Here is a 20,094-nt window from a genome sequence, read left to right as displayed (position 1 = left end):
TGTGTGTCTCGAAACCCAATTAATTAATTATATAATTAAAACATTATGTATATAATTAAGGGAAGGAATGCATTAAGATAAGGATCGTACCTGACGGTCCTCCGAGCGTTTTCTGAGGTCGCACTCACTGTAACGATGAAATTGTCTTTTAACCTCAGCTCGGTTGCCAGCAGCACTCGCCGGACCACCAACCCAGAAAGTTTGCAGAAAACGGTTCTCCAGGCAGTTTAACAAGAAAATTAGCTTTAGTTATAGTATTCAACATAGGTTTAAAATAAATGAGGAGAAGAGCTGTGAAAACAATAACACACCGCAATCACAGACATTCCTATCTGGACAAGATTAGTTTTCTCTGAGGACCCTCTAGTAGGAAAAAAACGCAAGTAATTTGCTCGGTGATTTTTTTTTCCTGAGCTTGTGTGAGAAGAACAGACATGTTACATTTGGATGGGATTAAAATCAGTGTGTGACTATGAAACACAAATTTGCATTGAGCAAAGGTACACTGTAAAATCTAATAGTTTACATTACTTCGATATAATTAGTTATCTTTACTTAGTTGCCATACTTACTAGGTTTTAAGTTACATACTTTCAAGGCGAGTAAAACAATTTACTTACTGCTTTGAGTACGTAACGCTTACTTAAAGTATTTAAGTAGCCACGAAGGAACCAATGATATTAATAAACCAGTGAGAGGCAGCAGTGCAATAATATGTTGCTAATTTGCAAACTAACAACAGAAGAAGAAGAAAAGAACAGTTTTTGAGGTGGGACAATTTGTAATCTGCAGTTATTTTTCAGTAGTTACATTCACTCATTTCCCAAAGTCATCTTGAATGTTGTTTCAATACAACTGAAATGTTTGAAAGAACATCACATAAGCTGACTTCATAAATTGATGTTGATTTTTGTAAAATGTTGTTTTTGTTTTACTTACCATTATAGTGATTTAAGTTCCCTTTGGTTGGGCACTTGGAACTTAGTTTATCTTGTTATAATTTTCCTCCTATTGATGCAGCAGTGCAACATGAAATCGCAATTTTTGATTTCAAGGGGAGAAAAGTAAAAAGTAAGTTGCTTTTAGAAGGCGACCTTCTAGTTCAGATCTTCTAATTAACTAAATTTTCTAATTCCTTAGCTAATGTATCTCTTATATTTTTATTAATGATCTTTTACAATTAAAGTAAACTATACTAACTAAGCATTACAGCATACTATTTCTATTTCACTTTATTTAGTTTTTTTTCTTTATTTAGGCCATTTTTCTTTAAGTAATCCCAGCTAATTAGATTTTACAGTGTACTGTAAGATGCACTAACATTCAGTAAGATTTCAGGTCATTATTTATTTATTGATTTATTTGTTTGTTTAGCAAGGACACAATAAATTGATGAGAAGTAAAGACATAATGTTACTTTTTAAATAAATGTTGTTCTTTTGAACTTTCTATCAACCAAAGAATTGTGAAAAAAAATGCATGAAATATAAAGCAGCACAACCGTTTTCAATATTTCTTCAATATTTATTTCTCAAATCAGCATATTAGAATGATTTCTGAAGGATCATGTGACAGTGAAGCAATGATGCTTAAAAATTTTGCTTTGATCGCAGGAATTAAATTACATTTTACTATACATTCACTGAGAAAACAGCTATTTTAAATTGAAATAATATTTAACAATTTTACAGTTTTTACTGAATTTTTTAAGTTGTATTGATTCATAATGGCTAAGTTTCTAAATCTGGCCATCTGTAGTACACCTCCTCAACACGAGACACTGATATGGATGTCAACAGTAATAACATCTTTGTGTCTATAAAGCCACCAGAGGCCTGAAGATCTTTATCCTTCAGCGAGTAAATTCACAGACGTTCATTATGGAAACGTTTCCAATGACACACACACACAGACACACAAACCAGTGTAAAGCTGCTTGAACTAGGAGGATAATTCAAACCACATGTTTTGGTCGCAGTGAAACTGATGTTAATCAAATCCAGATGTGTTTCCATCAATACGGGGGTTGTGGAGAACTGATTATGAAATGAAACTAGTCAGGCAAACTCGTCTGTAAGCCCGTCTGTTTCTGTCTCAGGAGATTCGGCGTTGCTCCTTCATACGTGTGTGGGTAGCGTTGTGCATACGTCATGTCAGCTACTAAAGTTTCTTGGGTAACCTGAACACGTGTGGGTTTTTCTGCTGAAAGTGTGTGTTTGTGTCAGTCACGAGGCTATAATTACGTGATTGAGTGGCTAAACATGCAGAGGAACATGATCATATTTCATATCACACACCAGACTTTGCCACACAGAGATTCATAGGCAGTTTAAAGCCTGAATCAAACCAGCATCAACTGAAATGGGCACCGGCACATGTTTGGATTTGTTTAAATGATTGTTTAAATGTTGACGCAAAAGGACAAATGAGCTTTGTGCTTAAGACAGCAAGTCCTTGAATGTGTATGTGTGTTTGTTTAATGATAATTCAGCTCTCATTCCCACAAAACCTGTTGTTTCTCTACTGAAAAGGTCCAGACTGGTTAATGCTGGTTAGTGCTGGTTGAGCTAACAAACCAGAATAGTCATGTGAAATGTGTGTTTTTTCTAAGTAATGAATACATCTCATCAGCAAGAAAGCAGTAAATTGATCAAAAGCGATAATAAAAACTTTTATGTTACAAAATATTTATATTTTAAATAAATGCTGTTCTTTTGAACTTTCAGTTCCTGGCAGAATAACAAAACAAAATGTATCAAAAATAATTTACATTTTTATTGATTCTCAAAGGGGGATGTAAACTTTTGACCTGTAAGAGTACTGTTTCTTAAACTTAAGTAGACTTCTAAAAACTGCACTTTGTAATTATGCAAATTAAACGTTTTACTTCAAAGTACATTTGAAAACATTGTTTAAATATTTTGATGTGTTGACTCCACTTAATTATAATTTTCAAATAAATGCTGTTCTTTTGAGCTTTCTGTTTCTCAAAGAATAACAAAACAAAATGTATCACGGTTTCCATAAAATATCTGGCAACACAACTGCTTTCAGCATTGATCATATGTTTCTCTTGAGCAGCAAGTCAGCATATTAGAATGATCTCTGAAGGATCATGTGACACTGAAGACTGAAGTGATGATGCTAAAAATTCAGCTTTTTCATCACGGGAATAAATTACATTTTAACATAGATTCACATAGAAAAGAGTTATTTTAAATTGTAATAATATTTCACAATTTTGCTGTATTTTTGATCAAATAAATGCAGCCTTGGTGAAAGCTTGTTTCAAAAACAAAAAAAAATATTTGATTCCTATGCGTATGTATTTGCGTGTATTTTCCCTTCTTGTAAACAGTGGCTGATTTAAAAACAGCAGCATTTTTTGATGTATCTCTGTGTTTTGTTCTCTCTGTCCAGCGTGTCCGGTGGGTCAGTTTAAGATGGGATCCGGTCCCGGCCCGTGTTCTGTGTGTCCTGACTCCAGTCACACAGGAGAGATGGGATCTGCCTCATGTGTGTGTCGCTCTGGTTTTTACCGTGCCGCTACCGACAGTCCAGACACACCCTGCACACGTGCGTACCGCTTCTCTCATGAGTCTGAAACCTTCCCATCCCTTAACCCTATGAAGCCTGCCGGATCATATTTGATATGCAATTTTTTAAGGCCTATAGATGATTAACATGATCAAAACCATCTTAAAATGTGAAAAATCAGCAACTGCACCAATCAGTGTATTTTTGCTCAGTGAATAAAATGTGGGTGTTTTTTTACTCCTAGAATATGAGCTCTATATTCTCACTATATTATACTATAAAAGTCTGATTTATCAAATATGACACTTAAGGAAGAGGTTCAAATTTACAGATAACTCACCCCCTTGTCATCCAAGATGTTCATGTCTTTCTTCAGTTGTAAAGAATTATGTTTTTTGAGGACATTTCAGGAAAGTTCTCCATATGGTGGACTTCTATAGTGCTCATGAGTTTGAATTTCCAAAATGCAGTTTAAATGCAGCTTTAAAAGCTCTAAACGAAGAAGTGATAATTCCTGAAATATTTACGCCAAAAAAACATAATTTCTTTACGACTGAAGAAAGAAAGACATGAACTTCTTGGATGACAAGGGGGTGAGTAAATTATCTGTACATTTTTGTTCTGGAAGTGAACTACTCCTTTAAAACTTAGGTGTTTTTTCCTCCTTGGATATGAGCTCCATATCACACTGCTAAAAAAAACATATGCAAATAAATGTTTCCATGTCATAAAAATAGATTTCAAATGTCAGGCATTACAGGGTTAAACTTCTCTCTTTGTATTTCTCTATCCCTGTATCAGTCAGCCTTCCCTCTGTTGACTATTCTGGTTTTTGTGTTGCATTCTGGGTATTACAGATCAATCCATGTGAATCAATCGTCCTGTGTTTGTCGTCCCGCTCAGGTCCGCCCTCGTCCCCGCGCAGCCCCGTTCCCCAGGTCAACGACACCTCTCTGACGCTGGAATGGAGCGAGCCGCTAGACAACGGGGGCCGTTCGGACCTCACTTACAACATAGAGTGTCGAATGTGTCCGGCCCCCGGGGGCCCCTGCACACCATGCGGGGACGGTGTGAATTACCGGCCGTCGCAGATTGAGATCCAGGGCCGGCGTGTGAGCATTTGGGGTCTTCGACCTCACACCACCTACAGCTTCACCGTGATGGCCCTCAACGGGGTCTCTTCACTGAGTCAGCAGGGGCCGGCGGGGGAGAACATCAACATCACCACCAGCCCCAACGGTGAGACACAGAGACAGTGAAGGTGTATGTGAATGAAAGGTGGTGTTTTAGTTAAGAGTGTTAATTGTTCATACGTGTGTGTAGTTCCTGTACTGGTGTCGGGTTTGAGGAAGATCACAGCCACGGAATCCAGTCTGACGCTGCACTGGAACACACCCACACAATCACACTACAGGATCCTACAGTACCAGCTGCGCTACTGCGAGAAGGTAAACTATTATGCTCTACAAGTCCATATTTATATTTACAGATACAGTTGAAGTCAAAAGTTTACAAACCCCTTTCAGAATCATCCAAAATGTTAATTATTTTACCAAAATAAGAGGGAGCATACAAAATGCATGTTATGTGTTATTTAGTACTGCCCTTCAGAGGCTACAGAAGATACTTACATGTTCCCCACAAGACAAAATAAGTTAAATTTACCCTGATCTTCAAATTCAAAAAGTTTTCACCCCCGGCTCTTAATGCATCGTGTTTCCTTGTGAAGCATCAGTGAGCGTTTGAACCTTTTTGAACCGTTTTGTATGATCCCTCTTATTTTGGTAAAATATTTACATTTTTAATGATTATGAAAGGGGGATGTAAACTTTTGACCTCAGCTGTAATGTAGTATTAATGAAATAAAGGCCACTTAAGTGTACGGTTTCTTAACACACTTAAGTATACTTCTAAAAATTGCACTTTGTAATTATACCAAATTAAACGTTTTACTTCAAAGTACATTTGAAATCATGCTTTAATAATCTTTTGTCATACACTTGTGTTGATTACACTTAATTATAATTTGAACCTTAATTTGTTTAATATTACATTTACGGTTAAAATATTTTAAATGCAACTTTATCACAAATGTTTTATTATAAATGCATTTTAATACAGAACATTTCCTACCGTAAATATATCAAAACTTTTGTTGCACACTCAGATTCCAGATTTTCAAATAGTTGTATCTTGGGCAAATATTGTTCTGTCCTAACAAACCATGCATAATTTATTCAGCTTTCAGATATTGTATAAATCTCAATTTAAAAAAACTGACCCTTATGACTGGTTTTGTGGTCCAGGGTCACATTTGTTATTGTGTAGTTAATATATTTTAAATGCACTAAATTGCAGCTGCATCATTGCAAATGTGCAATTACAAGTACGTTTAAAAACATGACACGGAAGTTTCAATAAAAGTTTAATTGAAGTATTTTTTTAGTTACCATAAATGCTTAGTTATAATAGCAGTAATTATGAAATGTATATATGAAAATCTATTTAAAGTTCAGCTAATTGCATTTAATATGAATGGAAACTATAATGCATCTTAATTTAATTGCGTTAACATGCAAATGTGTTTAAAACATGACCCATGACCTAAGAATATTATTTTAAATTATATTATTTCAATAATCATTTTTAGTTCTTTAGCAAAACTATGCTAGTGTACTTTTACTTACACTGTTTACCTCTTTTACTCACACTCTGACATCTCACATTGGTTTCAGTACTAAAGAGCACACAGCTTTTACTCAGGAAAATGTGATTTCTCATCACTGTAATCCAGTATTGTTTTTCCACCTCCATTTTCTGTGCTCTCTCCTCTATTTTTATGACCTCTCCCTGTTTCTCCGTCTCCATCCTCCCCATTCACTTCATCTTTTTCCTCAGCGCTTGTGTTTTATCGATCGCCCTCTCTGGCGCAGATGCTGCTGTTTACGCTACAAACCTGCCAGACTAATTAACAATTAACACATTCAAACAGCTCAGAAACAACACGTGAAGAATCGCCGAAATGAATTCAATGTAAGATGCTGGTGTGTGTTCTTTCGACAGGAACGCGGCTCTGAGGAGAACTCCTGTCATTTTATGGAGAGCGGTGTCAACGAGGTCGTGTTGAGCGATTTGCGCAGGGCGACGCAGTACGAGGTTCAGGTCCGCGCTCGCACCTTAGCCGGCTACGGCAGCTTCGGACAGGCCGTCGTCTTTCGGACGCTTCCTGACGGTAAGAAAAGTTCTGGTCGGAGGCGTCAGCTCAGTGCTGTGGTAATTTATTAGTGCCCAACTTTTTGTGCCCTAGAGTTTTGTTCGAGAAGGCGTCTTATTGATTTTTTTTTTCCCCTCCTCGTGTAGATCGAAGCCATTTTTTTTTTTTTTTTTTTTTTTTTTGAGATTGTATCGCACCTTTTTTTCGTTTTTAAAGCATCTCTCTCTCACTCTGGCTGTCTGCCTCTCTCTGTTTCCCTAGAAGATGATTCCTCGTCTCCGCTGCTTGTTACCGGGATCCTTATAGCCATGGGCATGCTGCTCCTCATCATCGTCATTGCTGCCGCGATCTACTGTATAAGGTAAAACAAGAGGCCAACAAGAAAAAGAGAGTGTGAGGATGTTATAATTGGGCTTGCGTGGAAACCGTGAGCGCGGAAAGCTCAGGAGATTTCACAGAATCCAACAGCCGTCATTCACACGTCCCCTGTCCACCGCTTGTTTGCTTATTAAATATTTAGCCTATTTTTAATAATGCTTTCAGCAAGCACTAAAACTACAAATCTCAACAGTGTTGAATGCATTTTTACTGTAATTAATTGTGCTGTTTAAAATACCCTAGTGAAAAATAAATATACTAAAATGTATTTAAAATACATTTATTTCATGCTTAGTATACTACAAATATATTTACATATTATGCACTTAATAAAAATACCCTGCAATTGTGCTTTTAGTATACTAAACTGGTATATTTAAAGTCTGCTAAACTGGAACAACTAATTTTGTACTTTAAGTAGTGCTGAAATCCAACTAAAGATATACTTAAGTGTATTTGATTGTGCTAAGGTGGGAACTATTGCAGGTACACTTTAAATATTTTGCTTTTAAAGACTTTTTTAAAAGATCATACAATCCTCATCAATAGTGACATTAAAACATATTTTAGGCTTAATATTAAGATTTGTGCATTGTGCACAAGTAGTACTCCAAATAAAGTTGAATTACCATTTGCATATCAGTAAGTCTCAAGCGATATGTCAGTAAATATGGTAATAGACTTGACCTATGCTTAGTATAAAATAATTTTTTAATGAGTAATATAAAGTTTTATTCAGTAATGCATGAGTTTGGGGAAGCTTTTTGGAAGTAGTCACTGTGTTTGCACAAATGACCAGTTTTGCAATCGTCAACTAAAACTAAAACTAGGGTTATTAAAGAACTCATAAACAAATTTTTAAACATTAATTTTAGTTTCTCATTTCCAGTTTTAGCTAAAGTACTAAAATAACGACATTTAAATAAACTAAAACCTAATAAAAATGATATGAATATATTTAAATTAATAATAATGACAAACTAATTAAAATATTAAACTAAAATAAAATATTTTTAAAAAGCTATAAAAGCATATAAATTATATTAAATAACATTAAAACGATTGAAAATCATTTTTTGTAATTAAAATAAAGCTGAAATAAAATATTAAAAATTGATTAAAACCTTCAACTAAATTTAGAAATGTTATATAAATAACTGAAATAAAATAATTTTAAGTAGAAGTACTAAAATGACTAAAACTAAAACTGAAATAATAAATAAGCAAAACAGAAATAAAAAACTAATGAAATTTTAAAAGCACAACAGAATGTATAGAAATGATACCTTAATAACACAGTGAATGACATACCTTGCCTTTACTTAACATTTGCAGAGTTACACTGATTTTCCCACATACCCGGTGCAGAAAAAAAGCGGTAACTCTGTGTGGACCTAATTAAATGGAATAACTAGAAGAGACAATGACTTCATTTGCCTCTAGCATTTGGTACACCAGCCTGTTTGAGCCAAAAGACCTCATGTACCTTTCCAAAGTGATCAGACTGTCCTAACAGTTATTTCAACTACATGAATTTGTGGGAATTGAGAGAGAGAGAGAGAAAAGAGGAGAAAGGGGAAGTGGAGACAGGATGCAGTTGTCCCACCCCAGTCTCCACAGGCCAAATCAGCAGAACAATAGTCGTGACCCTGGGGTAGCACACACACACACACACGCGCACACACTTCTTTAAGCACATGTGTACTTACACAATGAGCAAACTTTTTTACATTCTTACACCCCAGTGGACACACAAACTCAGATATTGCTGATAAACAAGACGTATGTATGCCCACGTATGCACAGTTAAGATTACAGGAACAGGCCTGTTTAGGGGTTTACATATATTGTTCACATTTACACACATTACGTATACAAACTTTCACACCCAGTTAAACGGAGAGTCCCATAATCAATCTCACACACACACACACACTGGGAGCCTCCGGTCCAGACCTGCCATCAGCACTGGGTGGGACAAACGTGGCTATTTTAGTCCTGGGAAATCAGGGAGAAAGACAGATGTGGAAAAAAAAAATGTTGCTATTTCTAATCTCTGAGGTTCTCAGTTGTGTTTTTATCTAAATGTTAACTTTTGTTTTAGATGTTTCTCCTAAAATGCCTTAAGAAAAAAAAGTGAATCTGACTCAACTTGGGTGACTTTAGGCTAAAAAACAACCTTTTAACCTTACTAAAAACAGTGAGGTTCTCTCAATACAGTTTTGTTCCTTTAGCAAGTGTCCACAAGTCCACAAAGAAGGAACAAGAAGGACAATAAGTGAAATAAGAGAAAAGAACATAACGAGAATAACAAGGAGAACAGGCTAGAACAAAGTGAGTAATTTTAGATGGCGTTAGAGTATAATACACTATGAAATGGTCTGAATAAGGAACCAGAGCCTGAGGTGTGAAACGGAGACACAGGAAGGGGAAGAATGGGGTGGAGAAAAGGATTTTGTGTGCATTCAGTTCATTCTTTGCTCAGAGTAATACGACGACAACACAGGACAAAAACAAAACAAGGACAAAGCCTCAAACTGTGCCCAAACCAGGCATGACACAACAAGCTTCCAGTGTCAAGTGTTTTTTAAACCCTTTCTAAAAAACTACAGATTGCACACAAAGTTAGGCTTACGGTTAGAAATCCCGACTCCCAGTTGATGCGGTTTGACATTAGCATGTGGCTAAGCTAACATCTCAATACTCACATGGAACACACAATTATTAGGTAATACATTTTACTCTTAAGTGCATTTATAATCAGCACTCCTTAATAAATCAGGCTTTTTTTATTACATTTTTTCACCGTGCCCTTAGAAATCACATTTTTACATGCGATCCACACAGCTAAAAGGGAACAGAGAACATTCGCACCAATTTTATCATTTTTAAAATTATATGAATGTGAAAACAAAATGTTCTTAAAATAATGTTCCTGTAAATGTATTAATATTTGATATACATTTTATAATGTTGAGAGAAAATGTTCTAAAATCAGCGTTCTCTGAGATATTTAAAGTGTACCTAAAGTATCCTTGCAATAGTTCCACTTTAGCACAGAGCATATCTTTAGTTGAACTTCAGCACTACTTCTGCACAATTAAAGTGCATTAAATACAAAATTAGTTGTTCCAGTTTAGTAGACTTTAAATGTACCAGTTTAGTATACTCAAAGTACAATTGCATTTTAGTATATATATATATATATATATATATATATATATATATATATATATATTTTTTTTTTTTTAGGTTTTCAGAATGTCGAGAGAATGTTTTTTAGAATTTTAAAAGTAACCGTTCAAATCATTTTTAGCTGAAAATTAAGTTGGTAGAATGTTAAAAGAAAAACATTTTAAGAACCTTTAAATAACCCTGCTGAAAAAAAAACAGCTAAAACCAGCATAAGCTGGCATATGTTATAATCATGACAGGAAAACTAATTTCAAAACAATGTTTAAACACCAGTTTTATAACCTAAATTTCTTGTGATGCCTTAAAGAAACACTCCACTTTTTTTAGAAAATATACTCATTTTCCAACTCCCCTAGAGTTAAACAGTTGTGTTTTACCGTTTTCAAATCCATTCAGTCGATCTCTGGGTCTGGCGGTAGCACTTTTAGCATAGCTTAGCTTAGATCATTGAATCAGATTAGACCGATAGCATCTTGCTCAAAAATTATCATATATAATGACAATATGTTTCCTATTTAAAACCTGACTCTTGACCAGCTAAAACCAGCTACTTCTAGCTTAAACCAAGTTTTTTTTTTCCATCAGAACCAGCTGGACTGGCACCAAAACAGCACTTAACAAGCTGTTTTTGGCAACTGGTAACTTGGGATGTGGAGACCGACTTATTAAACTGAAAAGCTTGACACATTAAGTCAAAATTTTAACTCACTCGGCTGTGAAATGACTAACAGCTTGAAGCCTCGGCTATGGGTCTTTCCCCAATCCTGAAAATGCAGTCACAGTTTCACTGCCCATTTATATCTAAAAACCTCAAATGTGTTCTGTATTTGCATGTTACGCTGTTCCTACACAAAACATCATAAAAAGATACATTTTGTAACATTTTAACATTTGTAACATCGTTTTTGTGTTCACAGGAAACAAAATCATTTCAAGGATCCAGAGATGAGTGACAAAAATGGCCAGTATCTCATGGGTCAAGGTGAGAGCAGCACACGCACACAACGTCTTATTATAATTATGCGTTCCGGTTAAAGTGTGGGTTTTTGATTAATGGAGTAACTGACATTTTTCCTCTCTAAGGAGTGAAAGTTTACATCGATCCATTCACTTATGAAGACCCTAATGAGGCCGTGAGAGAGTTTGCTAAAGAGATTGATGTCTCGTGTGTCAAAATCGAGGAGGTTATTGGAGCAGGTAAGACTTACTCCCTCACAGAGTCTCTCAGCTCTGCTTATGAAAATATTTAGCTCGATTTAGTTCATTTCAGTTAAACTGTGTCAGTGTTGCAAATTTCATCAATTATGAAACAAGATATAACACAGACTAGGAGATTTCACAAAAATAGACACCAAAGATAGATTTGGATAAATAGATCCCAAAGCTGAGTCTCTTGTTTTGTTGTTCTCAGGCGAGTTTGGAGAAGTCTGTCGCGGGCGGCTGAGGATTCCGGGTAAGAAGGAGAACTATGTTGCCATTAAGACCCTCAAGGGTGGATACACAGACAAGCAAAGGCGAGACTTCTTGTCCGAGGCCTCAATCATGGGCCAGTTCCAGCACCCCAACATCATCCACCTGGAGGGCATAATAACAGCCAGCTGCCCGGTCATGATCCTCACCGAGTTCATGGAGAATGGAGCTCTGGACTCCTTCCTCAGAGTGAGTATGCGCTGGATCACTGGAGCACTGCACGTTCGTTGCTCTTGTACACAAGGACTGTCTGACATGGATCTTTCTCTCTCTCCAGCTCAATGACGGACAGTTCACTCCAATACAGTTAGTCGGCATGCTCCGCGGCATCGCGTCGGGAATGAAGTATCTCTCTGAAATGAGCTACGTACACCGTGATCTTGCCGCGCGGAACATTCTCGTCAACAGCAACCTGGTCTGCAAGGTGTCCGACTTTGGTCTGTCGAGATTCCTGCAAGAAAATTCGTCTGATCCTACATACACCAGCTCACTGGTAAGACGAAATGCTGATGCAACGTTAAGCACTTCACATAAACTCAGTATTATGGGGGGAAAAATAGAAGCGAGTATGTCTAGCAATACAAGAATGATGATCTATCTTGAAATGCTTTTTTTTAGGGTGGTAAAATTCCAATTCGTTGGACGGCACCCGAGGCGATCGCATTCCGGAAATTCACCTCCGCCTCAGATGTGTGGAGTTACGGAATTGTCATGTGGGAAGTGATGTCGTTCGGAGAGCGGCCGTACTGGGACATGAGCAACCAGGATGTAAGTGTTTATGATTTTATATGATTGCATTTTGTTTTACATCAAGTTTTACTTTAGATTCAATCAGAGATACAATAGATATTTTACCCACTACCAGTGGTTGATGGTTATTTTTGTTACGACCAATAACCGAAATGTTTGCACAAATATATATGCAAAAAAATGTCCAAATGAAGAAAAAAATGTCCAAATGAAGTTCTTAGCAATGCATATTACTAATCAAAAATTACATTTTAATATATTTATGGTAGGAATATATTATCTTATATATGATCTTTACTTATTATCCTAATGATTTTTGGCATAAAAGAAAAATCAGGAAATGTGACCCATACAATGTATTGTTGGCTATTGCTACAAATATACCTGTGTTTTTGTGTTCCAGGATCACATATTAATGTTATAAAATATAATATTTTACATAAATGCTGTTCTGTTAAACTTTACATTACTCATTACATTAATGTCTCCTGCACTGATAACCAGTGTTGGGTAAGTTACTCTAAAAAAAGTAATTAATTACTAGTTACTAATTACATCTTCAACAGTGTAATTGGATTACTGTACAAATTACTCTGTCCAAAAAGTATTTAATTACTTATTACTAATTACTTTCTAAATCCTATATCAACCTCGACAAGCTAAAGACACAAGGATAGGATATGAAACGGGTTTTTTAATTCTTTTAAATAAATAATAGATAACTTCATAAATTATTCTGGTCACACTTTAGATTAGAACTTAGGTCCAGTTCTCACTATTAACTAACTATTAACTATGACTTTTGCCTCAATATACAAGTAAAAATTACTGCTTATTAATACTTAACCAATACTTAACTGCCTATTAATAACCAACTAGTTATTAGTGAGAAATGGCCACTAAAGTGTTACCAATATTCCTATTAACTCAAAGTATTTAAAATGAAAAGGGTACATACGCATGCATTTTAACGTTAGACTTTAAATTGTGTATTGTATATAAATATTCTACAGTTTATACACAGTATTAAGTTCAGTTACATGAGAAGTAACTGTAATTAAATCCCTTAATCCATTTACTTTTTCAAGGGAAAAGTAATTGGATTACAGGAACTCATTACTTAGTAACTAATTACACTGCTGATAACAATCATAAATGTTTCCTGAGCGGCAAATCAGCATATTAGAATGATTTCTGAAGGATCATGTGACACTGAAGACTGGAGTAATGATGCTGAAAATTCAGCTTTACATCACAGAAATTAATTACAATTCACCTGTGATATTATTTCACAAAAGTATTGTTTTTCCTGAATGTTTGATCAGATAAATGCAGCTAGGGTGAGCAAAAGAAAAAAAAAATCTTACCAGCCTAATCAGAAAGAAGCTTATATTCAAAAAATGCTAATATAGACATTATACGTGTATTTTCATTAATATATCTTCCCTACATTTACACAATCTGTTTGACCCAATCAGGTGATCAATGCCATCGAGCAGGATTACCGTCTGCCGCCTCCTCCTGACTGTCCCACGTACCTGCACCAGCTGATGTTGGACTGCTGGCAGAAGGAGCGGACGGCGCGGCCACGCTTTTCCAACATCGTCTCAGCGCTCGACAAGCTGATTCGCAATCCTGCCTCGCTTAAAATCACCGCCCAGGAGGGGGCAGGGTACGTTTCATATCCTTTACTGTCCTATATCACATATTATTTGAGTGTTTTTTACTGTTTTTGTTTCCATGAAAAGCATGCATCAGATCGCCCATTGATTTCTTGATTTAGAATCAAATTCTAAGACACCTGGTTTTATGTTTCTGCGTCAACCCCAAAAAAATCAATGTTAGTAACGAAATTACTGAAGAATAGTCCAAACATCGTCACAGGAGAAGTAATGTGATTCTAGTAATGCATTTACCCAACAATGCTTGTCAATCAAGAACATAGCGGTACTGTTTTAGGTTTAGCGGCGTCCGTCACTTCATTAGCTTGGCTCTCGTACACACAGTATGGCCACTTGTATGTTAGTCTTGCTCCGCCCCTCTCAGCATGTCGGCCTGTCAGTCTGTCAGTCAAGACTCGGTATGAGCACACATCTGTCCGTCACACGCTCTCCCCCGCTCCTCAAAGGAAACTGTCAGAGTCTTCCTCTCTATGGCAGTCTTTCTTCCTGCAGGCCGACTCAAGACGTCATGTTAATAGGGACAATTACATGCATTTTAACACTTGGCTTCCTCTTGCTCCTCAGACCCTCTCACCCGCTGTTAGACCAGCGCTCCCCTCTGACGCCCGCATCCTGTGGGACGGTGGGCGACTGGCTCAGGGCCATCAAAATGGAGCGTTACGAGGAGAGCTTTCTGCAGGCTGGTTACACGTCCATGCAGCTGCTCGCCCACATCACCACAGAGTGAGTGAAGATAACACACCTTCATCACAAATAGATTTCATTTCTCAGATATACTGATATACAGGTAGAATAGAAAAAAAATCATTAAAAATTCATGTGAATGACAAGGAAGAGTAAAAAATGATCTACGGTGAAAGGTAAATAATTAACAATCAAATTTATAAAATTAAGTAATATATTATAATAAACAAAATAAATAATAAATAATTGTATTGTAGAATTTTGAATAATTGTAATATACTATATTATATGTTATTTTATATATTTTATGCAACATTTGGAGATTTTTTTAAGACAAAGGTTTAAAATAATTCCTAACTTCACCAAGGTTGCAAGTAAGTAATTAAGGAAATAAAAACGTTGTATTATATTATATTATATTATATTATAGAACATTTTGTAATGTTTTTGAAAGGGGTCTCTTATGTTGACCAAGTTTGCATTTGATTAAAACTCTTATCAATTTACTAACAAAGAAAGAAAGAAAGAAAGAAAGAAAGAAATGTTGCAACAAAAAAAAATGAATAAATAAAATTATTTTATTTTATTTTATTTTAGAACTTTTTTTGTTTTAGAAAGGAGTCTCTTATGTTCACCAAGGTTGCATTTAATTAAAAATCTACCAATGTACTAACAAACAAACAAACAAATAAATAAATGATGCAAACAAAAACAAATAAATTAGGTTGCATTTGTTAAAAAATCTACCAATTTACTAAAAATAAATAAATAAATGTTGCAAATTAAACAAATAAATAAAGATATTATATTATATTGTATTATATTATATTATATTACATTATATTATTATAGAACTTTTTTTATTTTTGAAAGGAGTCTCTTAGGTTGCATTTGATTAAAAATCTATCAATTTAATAACTATTTAAAATAATAGTTTTTTACTGTAATATACTTTAAGATGAAATTTATATCCTGTGATCAAAGCTGAATTTTCAGCGTCATTACTCCAGTCTTCAGTGTCACGTGATCCTTCAGAAATCATTCTAATATGCTGATCTGAATTGATTTGGAAATCAAAAAGGCAGTAACAATCAAAAGGCTTGACTGTCAGTGTAATGTGTCCTTGATGAATAAAATTCATAATTTCTTTCTTTATTAATCATTTTTAATATGTAAACACCGTCATTTAATTTTCCCACGTTCATTTCCATGTCCTTATGCTAAGATCTGTATTTCTGTCTCTCTTTGCGTGTGTCAGGGATCTGCTGCGTTTGGGAGTAACTCTGGCTGGTCATCAGAAGAAGATTCTGTCCAGCATCGAGGCTCTTGGGATTCAAAACAAAACTCCAGGGAACGTGCTCTACTGAGTGACCCGTCCGCACACGCGCACACGCTTGCGTTTTGAGTTTGCTCGAGAACTTTCATGTAACCTACACACTCACAATCAGGAACATTTGTACTTCCTTTTTTACCGGGTCGCTTCAGGATCAAGAGGACTTACTTGCTTCCAAGACTACCTAAAGGAAACCATGCCAGGAACCTGTGGGAACTATCACTGTAATACCACTAATATTACAAAGCGTCATTTGTGATATCAAACGGGTCTCGTAGGGATGTTACCGCCACCATTTCAACGTTTTTTGGGAGCCGCTTGATGTAACCCAAAAGGAAAGACTTGACGTCTCAATGCAAAGACAGTGATGAAGTATTTCCGTTTTTGCAGAGTATTTTTCTAAAGGAGACTTTCATACTGAAGAGACTGATGGAGGATATACAGCGAAAGATGAGAAATATGACCTTTATAATGCAAGAATTTGGATACAAGTATCAGGTTATTAACGACGACTTCTTCGTCCTTCGCGTTAAGGATGTGCTGTGCGCGAACGTTCGCATACTCACACGCGCTAAGTGCCAAGTAATTGGTATTTTGTTTTTAACGATGCACTCGGTGTGTGAGTGTGTATGTGAGCAGCAATAAGAAAAACGAGCACAAAAGTCCTAGCACTTTTTTTGGAAGAGAATGAGGCAGAGGGTCCATTGGTGGACGAAATATGCGAAATGTATGTGCTTTATACAAACACACACACACACACGTTTAGATCTGCAACACTTGACTGGCACTAAAAAGAGACCAAATAAAAGACTGTCTTCTGTTTTATGAGTAGCCGAAAGACTAGAAACGACCTTTGAACGCGTGCCATACTGTTTTGTTTATTACGGGAATGTTGTGCTGGTTTGACTCATCAACTTGAAGCTGGTGTCCATCATCAACTAACCACAGGATTCAAAAGCCACCCTTTCATACCACACGTGGGTTTATGGGTAGGAGGATTTGGTCTTCACATTGGAGACCCACAAGAACAAACCAGGGACTTTTATTCTGTTGCCTCTTTTGTTTTTTTTATTTTTATTTTGTATAAATATATCTTGATTTATGTAAAAAGATTCATTTTCTTTGTCAGTGTAATCTGTGTTTCTGTTACAATAAAAAGTATACATTTAGTCTCGTTTTGAATCGATTCTTTGATTCTTGCTTTTCTTTTAATAACACAAGGAATCACATTATTCTTAGGTCCCACTTAGATGTCTTTCACTGCTGTTTATTTATGTCAGAAAAGTACCTATTTTGTTTACTTTGAATTGAAAACACTTTTGCAGCTGTTGAGTTTGGATACAGTTAAAGTCCACTTCCAAAACAAAGATTCACAGATAATGTACTCAGCCCTTGTCATCCAAGATGTTCATGTCTTTCTTTCCTCAGTTGTAAGGAAATTATGTTTTTTGAGGAAAACATTTCAGCATTTTTCTCCATATAGTGGACTGATATGGTGCCCCGAGTTTGAACTTCCAAAATGCAGTTTAAATGCAGCTTCAAACGATCACAAATGCAGTTGTAAATGATCCCAGCCAAGGAAGAAGGGTCTTATCTAGTGCAACGATCGGTTATTATCATAAAAATAATACAATTTATATACTATTTAATGTCAAACGCTCGTCTTGTCTTACTCTGCCTGAACTGTTTTTGTTCCGGTTCATGTCAGTTAGTGTATGTGGAAAAACTCCCATCTCATGTTCTCCCTCAACTTCAAAATCGTCCTATATCACTGTTTTACCTTTTTTGTTAAGGGTGTTTGATCTTCTTTGCATGTTCACTTTGTCAAAACTTCAGTGATGTAGGATGATTTTGAAATGATTTTTGAAGTTGAGGGAGAAAATATGATTGGTGTTTTTCGACATACCCTAACTGTCTTGAGTCAGAATACACAGAGTTCAGGCAAAGTAAGACAAGACGAGCGTTCGAGATTAAAAAGTATTTAAATTGTATTTTTTAATGAAAATAACTGATCGTTTCGCTAGATAAGACCCTTCTTCCTCAGCTGGGATCGTTTACAACCGCATTTGTGATCGTTTGAAGCCGCATTTAAACTACATTTTGGAAGTTCAAAATCGGGGCACCATATCAGTCCAAAACATAATTTCTTTACGAATGAAGAAAGAAAGACACAAACATCTTGGATGGCAATAGGGTGAGTACATTATATGTGAATCTTTGTTTTGGAAGTGGACTTCTTCTTTAAGTTTAAGGACAGGTTTGGTGGTTTGGGTTTAAGAGTGGGTTAAGTGTAAGGTGTAGGGGTGACAGTGTAATTCTAAATGTAACAAAATTAATTACAGATATAAATACCTCCCTGTAATTTAAAATGTAAGCACAATGTAAAAACATACACTGCTGTTGAAAAGTTTGGGATCGGTAAAATTTTTAATATGCTTATTTGTTTGATCAAAAAACTGTATTAGTGTGAATTATTGTTGCAATTTAAAATAACTTTCTTTTATTTTAATATACTTAAAATACAGTTTATTCCTGTGATGTAAAGCTGAATTTTCAGCATCATTACTCCAGTCTTTAGTGTCACATGATCCTTCAGAAATCACTCTAATATGATGATTTATTACCAATTATTGGAAAAAGTGTTTTTGTTGTTGTTGTTGTTGTTGTTTTGTTTTTTGGAACCTGTGACACTTTTGTAAGGATTCCTTGATAAATGAAAAGTTAAAAAGAACAGCATTTATTCAAAATAGTACAAGTATAAGGATTTATGCTGATATCATCCAAAACCACACTTTGCCAGGGGTGTTTCCAAACTTTTGGAGGGCAGTGTATATATATATATATAAGTTTTTTTTAAGTAAAGTAAACTAGAAACAAACTTTTTTTTTTAAATTGCAATAATATTTCACAATAACTTTGTGACATAACTTTTTATTTATCAAAGAATCCTGAAAAAAGTATCACAGTTTATATATATATATACACATACACATATATATACATGCAATGTGCCATGTCTGACTTATACATATATCCACACTTTTTTGCTGAAAACTGTGATACTTTTACCTGTGTTATATATTTCTGAAGGATCATGAGACACCGAAAACTGGAATAATGATGCTGAAAATTCAGATTTCGCCCAAAAGATAAATTATTTTTTAAAGTATAGTAAACTACAAAAAACTTTATTTTAAATTGCAATAATATTTGACATTATAACAGTTTGTTCTGTATTTTTGATCAAATAAATGCAGACTTGATGAGCATGAGAGAATTCTTTAAAAACCTTAAAAATCTTACTGATCCCAAAATTTTGAATGGCAGTGTATGTACACAAGAAGTGCTTTGTATCAAATTATTAATTTAAATGTAAGTACTTAAGTTAAAGACAATTACTATCTACAATTACCCCAGTAAAATTCCCAGTTGCGTCGGTTTCTGTTGAAACTACTGCAGTTTGCTTGTGAAAATGCACCAAACAATAAATGTGATGTGTGAGGTAAGGAGATAGTATGATAGATGCTATTATCCATAAACACCAGAGGAACTATCAATAAAAGTACAGTGTGGTGAAGTCTGTCAAAATCTGACCTTCCGCTCTGTAGAACCTTTTGAAGGATCACCAAAATGTTGGAAATTGGTGGCTGAATTTTACTTCAGTCTGATCGTCACCATTTGAGTGAAACATTTTTTGGGGAAACTTTTGCAATGTTATGCAGATTTGCAAAGAGGATGTTACCGAAAGATGGGGCAGCAACACTGGACTCTGAAGCAACAGCAACCTGTAGGCACAGCTAAAGAGCACATTTACATAAGCTTTCACGGCGGAGCAGACAAGATAAACTGCT

The 20,094-nt window shown here is 35.4% G+C and overlaps 1 protein-coding gene across 2 annotated transcripts in view; it reads left to right on the top strand.

The window, feature by feature from the left end:
- Positions 1–17,412, top strand: part of ephb4a (eph receptor B4a) — a 46,585-nt gene extending 29,173 nt beyond the window's left edge. Inside the window, exons 5-17 of one of the 2 annotated variants that reach the window (XM_051110211.1) lie at positions 3,421–3,576; positions 4,441–4,776; positions 4,861–4,985; positions 6,601–6,769; positions 7,016–7,112; positions 11,242–11,306; positions 11,408–11,521; positions 11,736–11,983; positions 12,072–12,287; positions 12,413–12,562; positions 14,023–14,216; positions 14,791–14,949; positions 16,169–17,412. In XM_051110211.1, the coding sequence (XP_050966168.1) occupies positions 3,421–3,576; positions 4,441–4,776; positions 4,861–4,985; positions 6,601–6,769; positions 7,016–7,112; positions 11,242–11,306; positions 11,408–11,521; positions 11,736–11,983; positions 12,072–12,287; positions 12,413–12,562; positions 14,023–14,216; positions 14,791–14,949; positions 16,169–16,277 (2,138 nt within the window). In that variant the 3' untranslated portion in view covers positions 16,278–17,412. Of the gene's footprint in view, positions 1–3,420; positions 3,577–4,440; positions 4,777–4,860; positions 4,986–6,600; positions 6,770–7,012; positions 7,113–11,241; positions 11,307–11,407; positions 11,522–11,735; positions 11,984–12,071; positions 12,288–12,412; positions 12,563–14,022; positions 14,217–14,790; positions 14,950–16,168 lie in introns of both variants that reach the window. The other variant, XM_051110210.1, reaches the window with a different exon arrangement.
- Positions 17,413–20,094: the final 2,682 nt, after the last annotated feature.

Source organism: Labeo rohita, chromosome 5 (assembly GCF_022985175.1).
Source record: "Labeo rohita strain BAU-BD-2019 chromosome 5, IGBB_LRoh.1.0, whole genome shotgun sequence".
Taxonomy (NCBI): domain Eukaryota; kingdom Metazoa; phylum Chordata; class Actinopteri; order Cypriniformes; family Cyprinidae; genus Labeo; species Labeo rohita.
The sequence above is the reverse complement of the archived record's forward strand: the minus strand, read 5'-3'. Positions and strand labels throughout refer to the sequence as shown.